General features: G+C 46.4%; 1 protein-coding gene and 1 long non-coding RNA gene across 4 annotated transcripts in view; one reads left to right on the top strand and one right to left on the bottom strand.

The window, feature by feature from the left end:
• Nucleotides 1–858: 858 nt before the first annotated feature.
• Nucleotides 859–18,512, bottom strand: part of LOC118579351 — a 23,730-nt gene continuing 6,076 nt past the window's right edge. Inside the window, exons 2-3 of the long non-coding RNA XR_004944464.1 lie at nucleotides 3,489–3,571; nucleotides 859–2,275 (exon numbers count right to left, since the gene is read on the bottom strand). This is a non-coding gene — a long non-coding RNA (uncharacterized LOC118579351). The remainder of the gene's footprint in view (nucleotides 2,276–3,488; nucleotides 3,572–18,512) is intronic.
• Nucleotides 14,974–18,512, top strand: part of Lrrc23 (leucine rich repeat containing 23) — an 8,319-nt gene continuing 4,780 nt past the window's right edge. Inside the window, exons 1-5 of one of the 3 annotated variants that reach the window (XM_036180532.1) lie at nucleotides 14,974–15,029; nucleotides 15,820–15,963; nucleotides 16,049–16,158; nucleotides 16,561–16,814; nucleotides 17,022–17,152. In XM_036180532.1, coding sequence (XP_036036425.1) covers nucleotides 15,838–15,963; nucleotides 16,049–16,158; nucleotides 16,561–16,814; nucleotides 17,022–17,152 — 621 coding nt within the window. In that variant the 5' untranslated portion in view covers nucleotides 14,974–15,029; nucleotides 15,820–15,837. Of the gene's footprint in view, nucleotides 15,093–15,227; nucleotides 15,331–15,819; nucleotides 15,964–16,048; nucleotides 16,159–16,560; nucleotides 16,815–17,021; nucleotides 17,153–18,512 lie in introns of those variants that run through there. The other 2 variants (XM_036180531.1, XM_036180530.1) reach the window with 2 other exon arrangements.

Raw genomic sequence — 18,512 nt, 5'->3', positions numbered from 1 at the left:
TTAATGGCTGCTGAAAGAGTCAGTCTTCCCCAGAGATGAGCCCTCTCCTTGGGTTATCCAACACCAAGTGGTCAGTTCTAAAAACATATACATAGGAGCATCACCACATGAACTCAGCAGGTTGTATTTATACGTTTATCTGTACCAACAATTAAAAAGAAATAGTGTTATATAACACTAAAACCAAACAGAAAGGCTCAAACCTGAAAGGGAAGCCTAGTTTCCAAACTCACCAATGAGGATGAAATGGTGACTGGGCTGAGGTTGAGAAACCTGGGTTACTGGCCGCCCGCAGGCCCCGCCTCCGGCCCCGGCCCCGCCCCCCGCCCCGGTGCTCGGCCCGTAACCATGGCAACGCACCGGCAGGCTGGGGGTGGGAAAGCTGACTCACTCAGGCTGACGGTCACGTGCGTGGGCGCCCAGTGTGCGCTCCGGCGGCCTGGGGGCCTCGCGAGCCCCCGGCTAGCTCCAGAAGTCAGCCTCCCCAGAACGGCTCGCTGCTCCGGCTTAGGGCGTCCACACTCAGGGCTGGAATCTTCCACCAGAGGAGACCTGGGTGGGGAGGGCTGGAGGAGAGCTGACCCCGGAAAGCCGGGTGTGGTGACGCACGCCAGCAATTTAGCTGTTTGGATGACCAGAAGGAAGATGGAGAGCTTGAAGGCCTATACCAAGACCTTAGCTAAAAACAGAACCCAGCCACGCAAGGTGGCTCATGCCTTTTGTCCCAGCACTTGAGAGGCAGGTAGATTTCTGTGAGTTCCAAGCCAGACTGCTCTGCAGAGCCAGTTCCAGGACAGCCAGGGCTACGAAGAGAAACCCCATCTCGAAAAAACAAAAACAAATAAAAACAAAACAGACTCAGACAGAAGAGTTTTAACAGCAAACCAAAAGCTTGGTTCTAGGGAGAACCGAACCTGGACCTAGGGTGGGACAAGGGGAGGAAGATATAGGAGAACCCCTTAAGTGAAGCTTCCCATTGTGGCAGCCCTGATTATATGTTTCCTTGCTCTTCATCTGCCCACCTTCCTGCTGTAAGGATTCTCCATAGGCAGTTCCCCCACCCCCACAGGTCTGAGACAGCTCAGTTTGTTAGAAATCTCAGTATTAGCAGGGATGGTAGATCAATGAGGGGTGCGGGGGGGGGGGGCTTACCTAGCATATACTAGACCTTGGATTTGGAAAACCTGGAAAAAAAACTCCTGAGGGAAAGGTCTCAGGAGACGCCCACCTTCCTTGAGAATTTATAGGCAGTTAATGCTGGGAAAGGGAGAAAGGTTTCTTCTGTGGTGTAGACTTTGGTAAATGCCAATGCCCCTTTAATAATCCCTCACGAATATTCCTGTAAGTAACCCTAAGGAAACACATTGGATCAACAACCGCTCCAATTGTCAAGTATAAAGGAACACAGCCATTACAATAGCCTTTTAAGCTCTGCCAACTCTACCAAGATTAGTCACCAAAATCTTAATTTACCCAATAAAATGCTTTGTAATCCTAGCACTGTAGAGTCATAGGCAAGAGGACCAAGATATAGCTGGGGTACCCTGTCTCAACAGTGATTACTGAAATGCTCAGGTGTTCTTCAGGGTCTCGATTCCTTCTGATGGATCCTGACTGGGATGCCTTGCAGGCTTGCCATTTTATCAAGAAGAGGAAGGAGTGTTTTGTGAGTAGGAGCACATCCAAATGGAAGGGAGGGTTTTCAATGATTACTTTTTCAAAGCACGGCAAAGTGGCTGAAAAGATGGCCCAGCCTCTAAGAGCGCTGTCTATTCTTCCAGGGTTTGATTCCCAGCACCCATGTGGCAGCTCACAACAATCTGTAACCCCAACTTCAGGGGATCTGATGCCCTCTTCTGGCTTCAGTGGGCAATAGGAACATACTGTAGGGGCTCATGGGGCAAATACATCTCCTTTGTGCTGAGAACTTGGTCTTGGGTGTCTTGTGCTGACTTTGAGGTCCCTTTTACATATGTGGTATAGATACATACAGATAAAACATCCAAACACATTTTTAAAAAAATTAAACACATTAACCACGTTAAAAAGCCAACTCTGGTGCAGATAGGCCATCCTAGAAGAACAGAAGGTGAGTCTGGGCTACAATCTGGCAATTTGGTGAGACTTTGTCTCAAAACAAGAAAGAGAGGAGGGCCAGGTATTGCGGTACACACAATAATCTCAACACTCTGGAAGCAAGTAGATCTCAGTGCACTTGAAGCCAGCCTGATCTATATAGCACGTTCCTGGACAGCCGAGACTGTAGAGTGAGACCCTGGAGAGAAAGAGAGACAGAGAGAGAGCACATGTAGCTCACTGGTAGAACACACTTACCCAGCACATGCAAGGCTCTAGTTTGTTCCCTAGTATCTCCCTCCCCTTGTGTGACAGAATTTTCCTGGGGAGATGCAACACACATCTACTCACTCCAGATAAGGAACCCATAACAGTACAAAGTTTTCTACCATCAAAGTCCAGTTTAGTAAACCAATCTGTTTTATTGGGGGTTACAAGAGCAGACATGACCCAAAGACAGCTGTATCACTAATGCCCACCCCAGCATGGGTGACAGCTCTCAAAGCTGGGAACCTGGGGTACACTGCACAGCCTGCAGGCAGCTCAACAGGTTCAAGAGTATCCTTCCCAGGTCCTTAGTTGGTCTAAACCAGGCATCTGCCTGGTCTCAAGAGTCTTCTTCACAGCTCATCTTTTTTCTTCATCCAAGGAGGACTCTCAGCATTTACAGTTTCCTCTGGCAGGGCAGGGCCTAATGAATCTGGTCAGTTTCAGGAACTTCCTGGAGCTATTTTGAGTTGTATACATTCTTGCCCAAGGAGCTTTCTTGCTGGATGAAATGTTTCATTCTCAGAGGAAACTGTTACAAAACACCCCTTGAAGAGGGGGGGGGGGAGGTGTGGTAGCACAGCTGTAATCTCAGCAATTAGAGGTCCAAGCAGGAGCTTGGTTACTGGCTGGAAAGGATTGTCTGGGGGCTACACAGCAAGACCTTGTCACAAAAGAACAATGGATGAGAGCATGTTAAGAGCCACTGAGGCATCTTAAAAAAAAATTTTTTTTTAGGGCTGGAAAGATGGCTCAGCGGTTAAGAGTTCTGGCTGATCTTCCGGAGGTCCTGAGTTCAATTCCCAGCAACCACATGATGGCTCACAACCATCTGTAATAAGATATGGTGCCCTCTTCTGGCCTGCAGGGATACATGCAGGCAGAACACTGTATACATAATAAATAAATCTTTTAAAAAAAAAAAAAAGAGCCACTAAGGATGTTCAGTGGTTAGCAACTTGCCAGTAAGCCTCCCACCTAAGTTGGATTCTTGGAACCTACATGGTGGAAAGAGAGACACACATCCCCAGCCTGCTGTGCACTGTGGCAAGTGTTCTCCAACACACACACACACACACACACACACACACACACACACGTTAGAAAATCAATGAACCGTGGCTTAAATCTGGCCTCCTAGGCACCTGTGTATGGAGTGTAAAGATCTCTTTGCCCAGTGTCTTGTCTCCATTAGCACTCTCTTCTCTGGTTCTTCAGTGGCAGGATCCTGTGGATGAACAAAGAACGGCACTGGGCTATAGTGGCACACGCCTTTAATCCCAGCACTCAGGAGGCAGAGTCAGGCGGATCTCTGAGTTCAAGGCCAGCCTGGTCTACAGAGAAAGTTCCAGGACAGCCATAGCTACACAGAGAAACTCTGTCACATAAAAACAAAAGAAAAAGAAAAAGAAGAAAAGAAAAGAATACCTGCACAGAGCTGGAGAAATGGCTCAGAGGTTAAGAGCACTAGCTGCTCTTCCAAAAGTCCTGAGTTCAATTCCCAGCACCCACATGGTGGCTCACAACCATCTGTAATGAGATCTGGCGCCCTCTTCTGGCATGCAGGCATGTGCAGACAGAGCACTGTATACATAATAAATAAATAAATAAATAAATAAATAAATAAATAAACAAACAAACAAACAAACAAACAAATAAATAAATCTTTAAAAAAAAGAATGCCAGCACATACTTTTTGGCTGGAGAGATGGCTCAGCAGTTAAGAGTACTTCATAATCATGAGGACTGGAGTTCAAATCCTGTGTGATCTTCTGGTCTCTGAAGGCAGAGACACGTACACCTGCTCTCATACTCACATTCTTTTATGAAAATGCACACAAGATGTTGACATGTTTCTTCTAAGAGCTTCTCCTTCTGGACTTTAGAAGAGCCACCACCTCACTATGTCCTCACATGAGGCCTCAGAGCCCCCTGAGATTGTTCACTCATGTCCCTGGTATTTGTGTGTATGTCCTTATTTCTTTCAATAAAAAAGGAACCTGAGCAGTGGCACACACCTTTAATCCCAGTACTCGGGAGGCAGAAGCAAGTGGATCTCAGGGAGTTCAAGGCCAGCTTGGGCTACAGAGTGAGTTCCAGGAAAGTTGCAAAGCTACACAGAGAAACCCTGTCTTGAGAAAACCAAAAAGAAAAAAAGAAAAGAAAAAGGAGAAAAGGATGAAGCCTGGTACCAACAGGGAGGAGTTGTTTCCCAGGAAGATTTCAGCACTTCTGCCAAGCAGTCTTGCAGAAGCGTCCAAGCACAGACATTGATGACCATTTTGGCTACGCATACTTAGTGTTCTAGCTATAATCCTCTTGTCAGGACTTCAAAGACTAACTTGAGACTGGGAACCTGGACCTCTGCATTTACTCTTCCCAACATGGCAACATTGAAATAAAGCTTTCTCTGTTTTTCATTATTACTGTGGGTGGTAGGGCCCAGCCTGCTAGAGCAGCCAGGGTCCCAACTAGCAATACTAAATTTACTGTAAACCTCCATTGTTGATTTGGGACAGAGTCTCTCTGTGCAGCCCTGGCTGTCCTGGAACTTGCTCTGTAGGCCAGGCTGGCCTTGAACTCACAGAGACCTGTGTGCCTCTGCGTCTTGAGTGCTGGGACTAACGGTGTTCTCCACCACTCCCTGGCTTGTAGTCTGTGTTCTTGAGGTGGCTTGCCTTCATTGTCTCTGTATAGTGGAAATGCTGTCATAAAGTTATCACACATTCTCCCTGCTCCATGTTCAGTTACAGTTTTAAACTAGTCATTTCTACACCACACACACACAAACCGGAAAGCGCCTAAAAACAGGTTTCTGTTCTTTTTGTGGTGTGATGTTAGACTTCGTCTCAGTTACTGTTCTATTGCATTGCAGATGCCACGACCAAGGCAATTTACAGAAGAAAGAGTTCAACTGAGGACTCAGGGTTCCAGAGGGTTGGAGTCTGTGACTACATGGCTGGGCACATGGCAGCGGGCAGGCACTGGGACAGAAACTGGACAGCTTACATCCTGATCCACAAGCACAAAATGCTGGTAGGCAGGGGCGGAAAGAGCTAGCTGGAAATGATGAGTTTCGAAAGCTCAAATTCCACTGCAGGGATGGATCTCCTCCAACAGGCCCACACTTCCTACTTCCTCAGACAAGCCCATCAGTATTCAATGCGTGAGCCTGTGAGGCCGTTCTCATTCAGATCACCGCAGACTTCGTGGATTTATCTAATTATGAATATTCTCTGACTGTATAGAGCAGACTAGCCTAAAACTAATTAATTAATTTGGGATTTTTTGACCACTGTAAACTAGTCTCAAACTAATTAATTAATTAATTAGTTAATTAAGTTTTGGGATTTTGAGACAGTTTCTCTACATAGTCCTGGATGTCCTAGAACTCACTACATAGACCAGGCCATCCTTGAGCTCATAGAGATCTTCATGTCCCTGCCTCTCAAGTGCTGGGATTAAAGGTGTGCGCCACCATGCCCAGCTCCCTCAAATTAGTTTTGTAAGGGTGTTGAAGATAATTACTTGGCAGTTAAGAGTACTTGTTGCTCTTGTCAAATTAAAATTGAATGAACTTGCATTTGGGAGGCAAAGGCATGTGGATTTCTGTGAGTTCAAGGCCAGACTGGTCTACAGAGTGAGTTCAAGGACAGCTAGGGCTACACACAGAGAAACCTTGTCTCAGAAAACAAGAAACAAACAGTCAAAAACAACGGAGTGAACTGTGGCTGTTAGAAATACAAAGGTCTTCTGAGAATCAGTGGTTTGCAGACAGGCACTTCAACATACTTTCCAATGAGACTTTGATCTCATGCTGTTCCCAGTCCAGAGAACATAGGCAGCTGGGTGTGGCCTGCACATCTGTAATCCCAGGATATATGAGGTGGGGGCAGGAGGACCAGCTGTATGAGGTCAGTTTTGGCTTGTGAGCACCACCGCAGCCAGGCCTACAGAGTATCTGTGGGAAGCCCCAGGGCACAGCGACAAGGTCAAGTCCACAGGATTGAAGAGTGGGATGAAAGCCCTAGACAGGCAACTGCACTTAATGTCAGGTGGAAGCAGGAAGATCAAAAGTTCAAGGTTAGCCAGGTGGTGGTAGCATATACCTTTGGTCCCAGCACTTGGGAGGCAGAGACAAGTGGATCTCTGTAAGTTCGAAACCAGCCTAGTCTACAGAGCAAGTTCCAGGGCTACAAAGAGAAACCCTGTTTAAAAAAAGAAGTTCAGCCAGGCGGTGGTGGTGCATGCCTTTAATCCCAGCACTAGGGAGGCAGAGGCAGGAGGATCTCTGTGATTTCAAGGCCAGCCTGGTCTCCAAAGCCAGTTCCAGGAAAGGCACAAAGCTACACAGAGAAACCCTGTCTCGAAAAACAAACAAACAAAAACAAACAAACAAACAGTTCAAGGTTAGGGCTAGAGAGATGTAGAGAGATGACTCAGTGGTTGACAGCATTTCTTGCAGAGGACCAGAGTTTGGTTTCCAACATCCATATGGTGGCTCATAACTACCTGTAACTTCAGTTCCAGAGAAGCCAATGCCCTCTTCTGACCTCCTCGGGCACCAGGAACACATGTGGTGCATGTAGAGATATGCAAGATATGAAAAATAAGTAATCTAAAAACATAAAGTTCGGGGCTGGAGAGATGGCTCAGAGGTTAGGAACACTAGCTGCTCTTCCTGAGGTCCTGAGTTCATTCAATTCCCAGCAGCCACATGGTGGCCTCACAACCATCTGTAATGAGATCCGGCGCCCTCTTCTGGCCTGCAGGTATATATGCAGGCAGAATACTGTATACAAAATAAATAAATCTTTAAAAACAAAAGTTCAAGATTATTCTCAAAAATAAAAATATTATTCTCAGCTACATAGCAAATGTGTATAGTGAATTTGAGATCAACTTCAGGTACATGAGACCCTTAACAACAACAACAAAAAGCCCTACACATGGCCAAGTCTATTAGTCTCCAGAAAGTAGATTAAATATACTCCCCTGGACAAGTGCTGCATCCTTCCTGCAGCTCTGAGGGTTTCCACTGCATTGCTGCCCACTTAGTCACATTCAGTATTGAACCCTACCTCCTAAAAGAAAAGCGGGTTGGGGATTTAGCTCAGTGGTAGAGCGCTTGACTAGCAAGTGCAAGGCCCTGGGTTCCATCGTCTCAGAGAGAGAGGGGGGAGAGGAGAGGGGACAGAGGGGAGGGAGGGGAGGAGAGGGGAGGGAGGGGAGAGAGACTCAGTGAGACACTTCCAAAAATATACTAACTCTCACTAGAAGTTCCCTGGCTGTGCAGAAGTGTGATTTAAAATATAATGGAACGTGTATGGGCTGGTGAGACTATAAAAACAGAGTCCTTTTAGCGGCTGATATATCCGGCTTTATTTTTTTAATTGCTGAACCATTGCTCCAGTCCCCACATTTTTCATACTTTACATTGTGTTTTCCTCTTTTAGATATTTACAGCAGTTTGCTTAATACCTATGCTACATTATACTAAGGACACAGAAAAGGAAGATAGATGTATTCATTTTCAAAACATATGAGCTAGTAAATATGGATGAAAATTAAAACATACTACTTATTGTTGTTTGGTCTTGGGTTTTTTGTTTTGTTTTAAAATCAATTTTCTTTTTCTTTTATTTTATGTACATTGGTGTTTTGCCTACATATAATATCTGTGTGAGGGTGTCAGATCTTGGAACTACAGACAGTTGTGAGCTGCCATATGGTTGCTGGGAATTGAACCTGGATCCTCTGGAAGAGCAGCCAGTGCTCTTAACCACTGAGCCATTTGGTCTGGGTTTTTTTGTTTTTGTTTTGTTTTTTTGTTTTGTTTTTGAGACAGGGTTTCTCTGTGTTGTTTTGGTGCCTGTCCTGGATCTTGCACTGTAGCCCAGGCTGGCCTCGAACTCACAGAGGTCCACCTGCCTCTGCCTCCTGAATGCTGGTATCAAAGGTGTGTGCCATCACCACCCTGCTGGTCTGGTTTTTGAGACGTAATCTCAATGTACAGCCCAAATCAAATGACCTGGAACTTGAAGCCATCCTCCTGCCTCAGGCTTCCAAGTGCTAGGATTATAAATGAGAGCCATTGTAATTGAAGTATATTCTGACTGTACCAGCCACTGGGGGAAGGCTACCTATCAATCTAGCTCTGATTGCATAGTGTAGAGGTGGCCCTTGCCAACTAAACACAAAACAAAACCTTCAGTGGCTCCCCACAGCTTCCAGGATAGAGTCCAAGCTGCTCCCTGGGATCTAGCTCTGTTTTCCCTCCCCTCATACACACCCCCGCACTCACCTCCTGTTCCAGCCAGGAGAACCACCTGCCTTCCCCGAGCAGGCACTGAGCTCTTTCCTCAGGCCTGTGAAGCAGACACCTCCTCAGTATGGAATATGCCCCAAATATATGCTATTATACCCACAAATACTGTAAAATTATCTCCTTGGGCTTAGGGTGTGGCTCAGTGGTAGAAGGCTTAGCACGTGCTTAGGGCCCTGGGTTCCATCTCTAGCCTGGAAAACAGAAACAACAACAATAGCAAAACTCTCCTGCCACTCAGAAAAAGCCCCATTCTGCTGGCCAGTGTTATGGCAGCACCTGTTCCACTGTACTGGATTATGTGTGTATTTAATCATAACACTGTAAACCCCTTGAAAAGGCAGAAACTCTACCAGGCTTGTCCCTGGGGACTTAGCTCTCGAAACCTGGCCCAGAGTAAGAATCTAACAAAAATGCACTGAAAGATGCATCTAATAGGTCTACCTATTTCTTCTCAAATAAAACCCATACCCTTCCCCATTAATTGCATCCTAACACTTGGGTCTTTCCCTTCTCCAGTGAATTAATCTCTTTGTTATTGTTTTGAGAAAGGGTCTTGCTTTGCAGCCCAGTCTGAGCAGGGTAGAGAGATGGGGAAATTATGGAGACATGATGCCTTAATTAGGGTTTCTATTACAGTGAAGAGACACCATGACCATAGCAACTCTTACAAAGTAAAACAGCAATTAGATGGGGTACAGTTCAGAGGTCCAGTCCATTATTGTCGTGGTGAGGCACGGCAGCGGGCAGACATGGTGCTGGAGAAGGAGCTGAGAATTCTACATCTTTGATCCACAGGCAACAGGAAGTGAACTGAGATACGGGGTGTGGCTTGAGCATATAGGAGATCTCAAAGCCCACCTCCACAGTGAAACACTTCCTCCAACAAAGCCATAATCTCCTATTAGTGCCACTTCCTATGAGTTTATGGAAGCCAATTACATTCAAACCACCACACATATACATACCAACATAAGGGGAGGCCAATTACATTCAAACCGCCACACATACACATACCAACATAAGGGGAGCAGAAGTTCCTCTTCTTAGAGTCTGAAGTCTCTCTCACTGGTAGAGAAGCATTCTTATCGCTGTCCAACACAATTGACAGCATTCTCTGTGGGAATCTCAGGCAAGGATGTTAGTGTGGTTCACAGCAGAGGTATTCTACTTCCTGCATCCCTGTGAGATCTCCTCTGCTGTAATGCCCTCAGGGGCCCCCAGGGACCACCTGCTTTGCTTCCTTGTTGACCCTTTGAAGGAAGCAGCTTGAAATCACCAACATCTTTTTTTTTTTTTTGGTTTTTCAAGACAGGGTTCTCTGTGTAGCTTTGCGCCTTTCCTGGAACTCACTTTGTAGACCAGGCTGGCCTCGAACTCACAGAGTGGTGGTGCCTCATGCCTTTAATCCCAGCACTCAGGAGGCAGAGGCAAGTGGATCTCTGGGAGTTTGAGGCCAGCCTGGTCTACAGAGTGAGTTCTGGGACAGTCAGAGCTACATAATGAGACTCTGTCTCGAAAAACAAATTAAAATAAAATAAAAAGGTTTTGTGTGTGTGTGTGTGTGTGTGTGTGTGTGCGTGTGTGTGTGTGTGTGTGCGCGCGCGCGCTCGCGCGCGCTCATGGGAGGCCAGAGGTAAACCTCAGGTGTCTTCCTCTGTTGTTCTCTATCTTATTTTTTCAGACAGGGTCTCTCACTGAACCTAGAACTCATGAACTGATTAAACTGGTTAGCCAGTGACCCTCCTGTCTCCACCTCCCCAGCACTGGGATTACAGATGTGTGTCTTCACATCTGGAGTTTCGTTTCTTAACGTGGGAATTAGGGATCTGAACTTATGTCCTCATTCATGCCCCACAAGCACCTTACCCCCTGAACCATCTTTCTAGCCCCCAAATATATTTTTTTTGGATTTTTTTGTTTGTTTTATGTGTGTGAGTATTTTACTGGCATATATGTTTGTATGTGTACCGTATGTGTGCCTGGTACCCAGAGGAGGGCATTGGATCTCCTGGAATTGGAGTTGCAGATGGTTGTAAGCTGCCATGTGGGTGCTGGTAATCAAGCCTGGGTCTTCTAGAAGAGTAGCCAGTGCCCCTAACTGCTGAGCCATCTTTCCAGCCTACTCCCACCTCCAAATATCTTTCAAGAATAACACACACACACACACACACACACACACACACACACACACACAAATCCAACTGTGCTTCACACTAGCTGACCCTGAAATTCTTCTTTAAATTAATTTTTATTTTACTAAATCATAATTATAGCCAGGCAGTGGTGGCACACACCTTTAATCCCAGCACTCAGGAAGCAGAGCCACGTGGATCTCTGAGAGTTCAAGGCCAGTCTGGTTTACAGAGCAAGTTCCAGGACAGGCTCCAAAGCTATACATCAAAACTCTGTCTCAAAAGAAAAACCATGAATGTAATAAATCAATACAATTAATGTAGATAATGAATATCATAAATATAGTTATTGAATGAATACTATAAATGTAATTAATATCATGAGTGTAATTAATGAAAATCATGAGAGTAATTAATATCTTGAATGTAATTCATGCCACTGAATTGTGAACTTAAAACGGTTACAATTGTAAATATTATGTTCATTTAAAAAACTAAGGTGGAATGTAACCATACATTACATGTGTGTATGAAATTGAAGACAGCGATGTTCTAAAATAGAAAGTGGTGATGGTGTCATGGGCCTATGAGGACACTGGACTAAAGTCTATCAAATTGTACAAACAGGCAAACTGTATACTATGTGAGTTATTTGTCAATAAAGATTTATAAAATGTAAAAAAAAAAAATGAAATAAAACATAATTATACACTGGGTGGTGGTGGCACACACCTGTAATCCCAGCACTCGGGAGGCAAAGGCAGGTGGACCTCTGTGAGTTCAAGGCCAGCCTGGTCCAGGACAGCCTCAAAAGCTACAGAGAAACCCTGTCTTGAAAAACCAAAAACCAAAAAAAAAAAAAACCAAAAAACAAAAAACCAAAAAAACCCATAATTATACAATTTATACCTCCTTCCCTTTCTTCCATCTCTCCTATGGCCTCTTTTTCTAGTTATTACTCTTATACACACACACACACACACACACACACACACACACACACACACATATATATGCAAATAAGTATATAAATACAACGTGACTGGTCTGTTTAATGTTCTGGTGCTGGCCACTTGGTGACTTTTAGGAGCCTCATCCCTGGGGAAGATCAAGTCTTCCATCTCTTTATCTAGGGGTGAGGCTGTGTGAGATGCTCCTCATCCACCTTGGCACATCCATTGGTGTTGTCATTGTTTGATTCTTGTTTAATTTAATCAGCCATACTCTTGAGATTTTATGAGCTAGCCTGGGGTGAGATTTTATGAGCTAGCCTGGGGTGAGATTTTATGAGCTAGCCTGGGGTGAGATTTTATGAGCTAGCCTGGGGTTACTTTCCCTGTTGAAGCCTTGAATCCAGGGTTGACCTGTGGTCTCTGAGTCCCTAAGGGATTAAGGGAATTCCTCAGATTGCCAGGGCGGCAGAATGGAGCTGTGTCTCCTTTCTTGTTCCCTTGACAAGGTTAACCTTGACTTTACTGTGTAGTCTAGACTGGCTTTGAATTTATAGCAATCCTCCTGCCTCAGTGTTGTGGAATATTATTTTAACTAGGCAAAGATGTGTTACATTTGTTTATGCTGCTGAATATTACTTTAACTATGTGAAGGTTGTTACACTTGTTCCTGTTGCCTTTGTTAATGATGTAAAGACATGTTACTTTTGTTTATGCTGCATTTATTTAATGATGTAAAGACGTGTTGCATTTGTCTCACCTTGCCTGCCTGAGGCACCTGATAGGTCTAATAAAATGCTAAATGGCCAATAGATAGGCAAAGAGCAGATAGGCAGGGCTGGCAGGCAGAGAGGATAAATAGGAGGAGGAGGAGGAGGAGGAGGAGGAGGATGGAGGAGGGGGAGGAGGGGGAAAATCTAGCTCTGGGGGAGGATTGAGAAGAACAGAAGGAGGAGAGAATGATGGACATGCCCAGGGCAAGAAGTCAGGCAGTCGCCAGCCTCCAGGAGAAGCAGTGAATGCAAGATTTACAGAAGGAAAGAAAGGGAAAAAGCCCAGAGGCAAAAGATAGATAAGAGAAACAGGTTAATTTAAGTTAAAAGAGCTAGCCAGAAAGGAGCCTAAGCCAAGCATTCATAACTAATAATAAGTCTCCATGTCATGATTTGGGAGCTGGTTGGTGGCCCAAAAGAAAAAACCTGGTGCACCTCAGGAACGAATGACTGAGATTACATGACTGTCACTGTGACGGGCTTAATACAATCATTCACATTTGCAAAGCTCTTCCAGCTTTCAGAGTCCTTTAACAGTTACTCCTTTACCCCTACGTCCAGCACTTTGGAGGCTGAGGCAGGGCTACTGTGAGTTTGAGGCCAGCCTGGGCTACACAGTGCATTCCAGGCAAGCCTGGGCTACCGAGTGACATCCTATCTCAAAACATCATTTTTCATTCCCTCAGTACTGAGAATACTGAGGAGGGGGTCGGGGGCCAGGAGCTTCTTTACTAAGGGTCAACCAAGTGAAAACCATTTATGGGGCTGGAGAGATGGCCTAGTGTTTAAGACTGTTCTTCCAGAGGACCTGGGTTCAATTTCCAGCACCCACATGGCAGCTCACGACTGTCTGTAATTCCAGTTCGAGGGAACCAACACCCGTACACAGGCAAAACACCAATGCACAATAAATAAATTAATAAATAATAAATAAATTTTAAAAAATGCTTTCTTAAAAAAAAAAAAGTTGGGGATTTAGCTCAGTGATAGAGTGCTTGACTGGCAAGCACAAAGCCCTGGGTTCGATCCTCAGCTCAAAAAAAAAAGAAAAAGAAAAAAAGAGAAAAAAAAGAAAAACCATTTATATTGTTCTTTGAAAACTCTCTAATCCTGAGGTGTATGCTGTTTCATTTTGAGGCAGTCCAAGCTCGTCTGTAGCAGCCTCCTGCTTCAGCCTCCAGAGTGCTCCTGTGTGCAGCTGGGTGTCACCATGCATATAATTCAGCAGTATAGTTTAGATGAAACAGGCCTGTGTGACATAACCTGATGAACACACAGCTATTGAGTGATAGAGCTGTTTGGAACCTAGTGTTCATACTTTCAAGTTCCTGCTGTCACTAAAGCCCTGGTTAGTTCATTGACACCAAATGGACCGATTTGTCTGCTTTGTTCCTCAGTCTAGCTGGTCCAAAGGAACACTTCCTGACTTTCAGCCCATACAGCATCGGACCACTTTTCAAACTTTAAAAAATTTTAACCATGTGTATGGGGGGGAGGGGTATGTACATGGAGGCCAGAGACATTGGATCCCCTGGAGATGGAGTGATAGCGGATAAGGAGCCACCATTTGTGGGTGCTGAGAATCTAATCTGAGTCCCCTGCAAGCACAGGAGTGCCCTTAACCACTGAGCTGTCTCTCTAGCCTCCAATTTGCATTTTATCTACAGTGTGGAACAAGATAAGTCCTATATCTTCCTGTACTACTTAATTGTTCTGTTTTCCTTAGATTCAACAAGATAGCATTAGCTGGGCATGGTAGCACACACCTGTAATCCCAGCACTTGGGAGGCCGAGGAAGGAGGAGAGTCCTTCAAAACAGCCTGGCCTCTCAAAACAAAACACAACACAACAAGAGCAAAAACCTAGAGTACAACTCAGCAGACTAAGTTTATTCCACAGAATCTCAGATAAATGCTGCAGAGCTGTCCAGACTCCAAGCTGGACCCTTAATTTTTTCAGATTTATTAATTTTATTATTTTATGTGTATGAGCCTTTGCCTGCATGTATGTACGTGTACCACATGCATGCCTGATGGATGCACTTGGAGGTCAGAGGGGGCATCAGATCTCCCCCGAGCTGGAGTTACAGATGGCGTGTGAGTGCTGGGAATCCTGAGAGAATCCGCTGGGCTCTTAATCGCTGAGCCATCTCTCTGGCACCTGCAAGACAGTCTTAAGGTGGCTTGGCCTGGGCTTCTTTCTGCTCTGTCAGGCCACCTTCCAAGGCCTCCTAAGAAAATAACGAGGGAGCCGAACCCGAGCAGCAACAGATCCCATACCTTAGCATTTCTTGCTTCTCTTTGTTTAACCACTCATCCAACCCCGCTTTGCTTCTTAGGGAGAGTCTTAAAGCACAATACCTTCGCACCTGACATCTGGTCCCTTTAAGGACATAATGGCCAGCCCCGACTCCCGCCCACCTCTCTGCAAGACTGTTAGAAGTGGACCATTGTTTTATGTCCTCGGACAATTAACCGCGTGACACCCTTCTTGCCTCCTCCAGGTTCATGGGACTGGGAATTTGGCCTGGTAACTTGGCAACCACTGAACTAACTACCCGCTGAAGGTGGCTGTAGGGACGTCGGGGTTTCTGCTTTACGGTTGGGTTTCTCTGGGTTCTTAACCGAAGCGAGCTGCAAAGCCAAGCGTCCCCGCCCCCGTCGCCATAACAACGATATACTAACCCTAACTACCCGCTCGCCCCAACACACCTCCCCGCCCCAGTCGCGTCTTCCAAAAAAACAGTCCTGGCCTCTCAGCACCAAGATCCTCTCCATAACGACTTCTAGAGCAAGAGAACCAGGGTCTGCACCCCGCCCCGAAGACAAATTGGGTTGGAGGGTTGGAGACTGTGCGTCAGGGCAATGGCGTTAAGCAGGGAGAACGCATTAGAAGAAATGAACGGAGCAGGGGTTGGGGGTGGAAGGGAACCCGGAGGTGGGGTGTGGGTAAGAGAGAGGAAGAGAGGTTGTTGGTGGGGGGTGGTTAGGAGGACATGCAGAACTCTATCAAAGGGAATTCAGGAAGCAGGGACACTGGGTTGCTGGGGCAGAGTTGGAGCCACTGAAAAGACCCGAAAGGTCCAGGAGTATGGGAAGTGTCCCGAAGGGAGCGAGAACCTCCAAGCACAGGTTGGGAGTCCAAAGGTGTTCTCCAGGATGAGGAAGGACGCACAGGTGGGAGGTCCTCTGTACAGGGTACCTGTAAATGGAGGTGAGGGACGGGAGGGTTTGGTGGAGTGGGAGCTAAGACCTCCTTTCTCAGCACCGGAACTGAGTTTCATCTGACTCCAGAGGGCAGAGGGGAGAAAGATGTCGGATGAAGATGATCTGGACGACATTGAGCCAGACCAGGATGATCTGGACAAAGAAGAAGATGAGAAGGAGATGGATGAGTGGGATGACTACAGGAAGGAGGGAGAAGAAGTCTCTGAGGAAGTGAGAGCCTGGAGGAGGGGTCCTGGGGCTTGGGGCTAGAGGGGAGCTGCAAAGGGATGATGCCCTTACTGCCCTCCTCTTGCAGTGGATGCCCACCCCGCTCACGGAGGCCATGATGAAGGAAGGACTTTCTTTACTCTGCAAGACTGGCAGTGGACTGGCTCACGCTTATATCAAGCTGGAGGCTAAAGACAGGTGAGACCTGAGGAACTGGAGCACCATAAGCCTCCCCTCTCATTCCTGAGTGTTTGGGCCAGAGCTCCTGTGTCTCTCATCTGATCTAACGGGAAGAGAAGGATTTAAGAAGATTCCTTCAGTGCCCGTGGTCTGGATGTGCCTTGTACATGCTAGACAAGCCTTTTCACCACTAAGCTATGTCTCCAAGCCCAGGCAGAGACTCCACGGTGAGGGCCTGTCTAGCATGTACAAGGCACTAGTTTTGATCTCCACACTGAAAAACAAGAACAAAGCTCCACCTCCCTCCTCTTCCCCTTCCCACTCTGCCGTCCATCCTTGCTGCCCTCTGTCTAGCGCCCTCTTCTAGTTCTTGCTGGGTTCTGATCCCTTACAGTGGCTCTCCTTACTGCTATCTCCTAGGGACCTCACAGACATCAACCTTTTGCGCTCCTACATCCATCTCCGTTACGTGGATATTTCTGAGAACCACATCACGGACTTGTCACCGCTCAACTCCCTCACCCACCTACTGTGGCTCAAGGCTGACGGCAATCAGCTTCGGAGTGCCCGGCTGAATGAACTGCCCTACCTGCAGATCGCTAGTTTTTCCTACAACCAGATCATGGACACTGAAGGCATCTCTCATCCCCGTCTAGGAAGCCTGGATCTCAAAGGTGGGTCCTTAGGTATCACTAATTCATTCCCCAAACATAGACAGATAAACCCTTCAGGCCCACTTGCCACGGGGCCCCAGAGATGTTAATCTGGTCTTGTTCCTCCCTTCTACCCTGCATTAGAGGGAGAGAGGATACAGAGAGCCAAGATTTCCAGCGCTGAACACTCAGAACGGACCTTTGAGCACTTAATTCCCTTTTTTGCAGGGAACCGCATCCACCATGTGACGGGTCTGGACCCTGAAAAACTGACTAGCCTGCACACCCTGGAGCTTCGGGGGAACCAGATAGAAAGCACACTGGGAATGGGCCTTCCCAAGCTGAAGAATCTCTTCCTGGTAGCTCCCTGGGCCCTAGGGTGGTTCAGGGAAGGGAGCACAGCCTTGGCTTCTGGCGGGCTCGGCTGCTAGCTTCGCCACCACGAGGTGTCTGATGCTGTGGAAATGTCAAGACAATACACACAGGCTTACGCTTATAGTCCTAGTGTTTGGGAGACCGAGTAAGGAGGACAGCTGAGAGTTAGAGGCCAGCCTAGGCAGAATAAGACTGTCTCTTAGAAGAGAAGGGAGAGAGAGCAAGAAAGGTAGGCTTCCAACCTAGCAGGGCATCATGTGTGAAAAATGCAGAGAAAATGCTTTGATACAGGTTGTTGCAAAACGTGCTGTTCAGGTACAGAATATTTATTTATTTATTTATTGAGACAGAGTCTTTTGGGGAAGGGGTTAAGACAGGGTTTAAACTGTGGTCTTGGCTGTCCTGGATGGAACTTGATCTCTAGACCAAGCTGGCCTTGAACTCAGAGATCCACCTGCCTCTGCCTCCCACGTGCTGGAGGACATTCACCACCGCCACCCGGCCTGAGACAGTGTCTTATGTAGCCCAGGTTGACCTGAAATCATTATGTAGATGAGGATGACTTTCAATTCCTCCTGATCTTCCTGCCTCCATGTCCCAAGTGCCAGGATTCCAGAATGGACCATTATAATCAACTGTATTTTGGGTTTTGGTTTTTTGAGACAGGGTTTCTTTGTGTAACAGCTCTGGCTGTCCTGGAACTCTCTTTGTAGACCAGACTGGCCTCGAACTCGGAGATCTGACTGCTTCCGCCTCCCAAGTGCTTGGATTAAAGGCATGGGCCACCATTGCGTGTGCATACATGTGCATGCAAGTGTGCAGCTGTGCTGTGTGTGGAAGGCTGAGGTGGACTTCAAGCATCTTCCTCGGTGGCTTTCTACCTTATGTTTTGAGACAGAATCTCTTATAGAGCCTGAAGCTCCTTATGAATTAGTCTGCCTGGCCTGTAGACTCCAGGGATCTGCCTATCTCTACCCCAACAGCAGACATTGCAGACTGTATACCTCCAAGCTTGGCTTGTATATGAGTGCTGGGGGACACGAACACGGGTCCTCATGCTTGCATGGCAAGAATTTTACTGATTGAGCCATCTCCATGGCCTGTGTTTTTGTCTGTCTGTTTGTTTTTTATTTGGTTTTTAAAGGTCATACCATGTAGTCCTGGCTGGCCTATGTAATCCAGGCAAGCCTAGAATTCACAGTAATCCTCCTGTCTCAGTCTCCCAAGTGCTGAGATTTGCAGGTGTATGCCACAATATCTTGTTTTGTTTTTATTACTTTACTTTTAAAGGGTATTTATTTTTATGTCTATGAGGGTTTTGTCTACGTGTATGTATGTATGTAT

This window comes from Onychomys torridus, chromosome 3 (assembly GCF_903995425.1).
Source record: "Onychomys torridus chromosome 3, mOncTor1.1, whole genome shotgun sequence".
Taxonomy (NCBI): domain Eukaryota; kingdom Metazoa; phylum Chordata; class Mammalia; order Rodentia; family Cricetidae; genus Onychomys; species Onychomys torridus.
The sequence above is the reverse complement of the archived record's forward strand: the minus strand, read 5'-3'. Positions and strand labels throughout refer to the sequence as shown.